This window comes from Pteropus alecto, unplaced genomic scaffold (assembly GCF_000325575.1).
Source record: "Pteropus alecto unplaced genomic scaffold, ASM32557v1 scaffold101, whole genome shotgun sequence".
Lineage (NCBI taxonomy): Eukaryota > Metazoa > Chordata > Mammalia > Chiroptera > Pteropodidae > Pteropus > Pteropus alecto.
In genome coordinates, this window is record NW_006432945.1 from 12,403,704 (window position 1) to 12,405,746 (window position 2,043).

Here is a 2,043-nt window from a genome sequence, read left to right on the forward strand (position 1 = left end):
GCCCGTCCCTTCCCTCCAACACGGGCGTCTGGTACCAATTTTGACAAAGTGCTTTGGACATTAAAAACTAAGTCCTATTAATACGAAGTTCACACAGCAGCAGCCCCTTCCCCCTAGCCCGGAGCAATCTCTGCTAATGCACTTTAATTCCGGCCCCTTCTGCCAGCCTGAGGCTGGGCTGGGAGGCCAGCACCCCTCGCTCGGCCTTGCTGAGTTCTCCCTTCCAGCCCGTTGGGAGAAATCAGCTTGAATGCAAATGAGCGTGATCTGTGCCCGGAGAGAAGCAGCAAGACGTCAAAAGGTCACTTGCTTTTTAAAGGAAGTGCCCCGCGTGGTGGGGAGTTTGTGCATTATTTGCATTATTGTTAATGGTTTCAAGGCTGAGGACTAAAAAAAAAAAAAAAAAATAGGTGTCAGTGGCTACACTCCGGTGTCCAGAGAACCCCGCCCCCTGATCCACCCCGCTGTGGGTGCTTTCTGATTGTGCCAGTGCCCGTCCGGCCTCAGCCCCATGAAGGACAGCTCGGGCTGCTATGACCGCCACGTGGGGGTGGACTGCTCCGACGGCTTCAACGGCGGCTGCGAGCAGCTGTGCCTGCAGCAGATGGCGCCCTTCCCGGACGACCCCGCCCTGTACAACATCCTCATGTTCTGCGGGTGAGTTGAGCAGCGGGTGAGGCCGCCGCTCGGCCGGGGGGCGGGGCTTTCCGTGCTAAAGCAGGGAAGTAAATCAGATGACGACGTGGTCACCTGAGGCTCGGAGGGAGGGACGGGCCGGCAGGACCGGCAGAGGCGCGTCCTTAAAGCCAGAGTCTCCGGGAAAGTCCAGCCGCCTGGCACGTGCAGAGGCTGACCACGGGCATCGCCCGCTGACGCCGGAATTTTCCAAACTGTGTTTTGTGGAACGCGTTCATTAGGTGGTTCGTGACAAAAGGGCTCCATGGTCCAAAAGCTGGGGAAAGATGGTGAGAAACGAACCGACTACCAAAGAAGACCAGGAGGATCTTCGGGGAGGAAACACGATTGATTAAATTCTGCCCCCAGGGTCCCAGTGTCCTGTGCGGCCACCCCCTCGGACCTAGTAGTCCGCCGTGTAAGGAGCCCTCGACCAGGGGTCAGGTCCTCCATGCACCTCGTTTCACTGGAGAGAGCAGGGCAGGCAATGCCACCCCATTCCGCAGAGGAGAAGGCTAAGGCAGGGTGACGTCAATCGACTCCCCCAAGACTGGGAGTTGGTAGGTGTGAAGATTAGCATTAGAATTCAGGCCGTCCCTCCCTGGCTTTTAAAAACTTCCGTGGTTCCCTCAAAATTTTAATTTATGCCACTGACTGGAATTATATTTAAGACATTTTCATGTTATGTGAATGAAGTAAATAGAGATTCGGCCCATTCTTCTAGACCCAGAATTTGCTTGTCTATCCTTCCTCCTGCCCTTTCTCCCTGTCCGCTCCCCCACTCTCCTCTCCTCCTCCCTCCCCCTCCTCCCACCCTCTTCCCGCCTGTCAGGGACGGGGCTTGCTTTATGCCACATACCCCGTTGGCCACGGAGCTCCAAAGGCGAAAACGGTTCTTGCCCTCAAGGATCTCACAATCTAACAGGCCGGCAGTGGACATCGGTGTTTATAATAAGAAAGCTGTGCTGGATTGCGGCCTAAAGCCATTCCTTTGCGGGTCTCCAGCCACATCTGTCGCCTGGGTTAATGCCGTGAGCCCCCGACTGTGCTTCTTTCCTGTTTTAGTCAGAATTCGGTCCGCGTGTGTAATGAGCACTCTCCGAGCCACTAGTCGTAGCCTGACAAAAGAAGCCCTCGATTTGAGGTTCTTCTATAAAGACCAGTTCACAGGCACTTATAACGAAAGCCCTCTCCTCCCATTTGTTCACACGAAGACTTAGAGGGCGCGTGGGGAGGACAGTTCAAGTTGCATTAACACGAACCTCGCTTGTGCCTCTGCTGGTAATAATGATAGAAACGTCCCATGACTACCTGCTCTATGCTCGGCACAACGTAAGGTCTTCAAGTTCATTATCTCACTTCCTCTTC

The 2,043-nt window shown here is 54.7% G+C and overlaps 1 protein-coding gene across 1 annotated transcript in view; it reads left to right on the forward strand.

Annotated features, from left to right (window-relative positions):
* Nucleotides 1-2,043, forward strand: part of ASTN1 (astrotactin 1) — a 275,401-nt gene that overhangs the window by 202,213 nt on the left and 71,145 nt on the right. Inside the window, exon 12 of the mRNA XM_006907901.2 lies at nucleotides 491-657. Within this exon, the coding sequence (XP_006907963.1) occupies nucleotides 491-657 (167 nt within the window). The remainder of the gene's footprint in view (nucleotides 1-490; nucleotides 658-2,043) is intronic.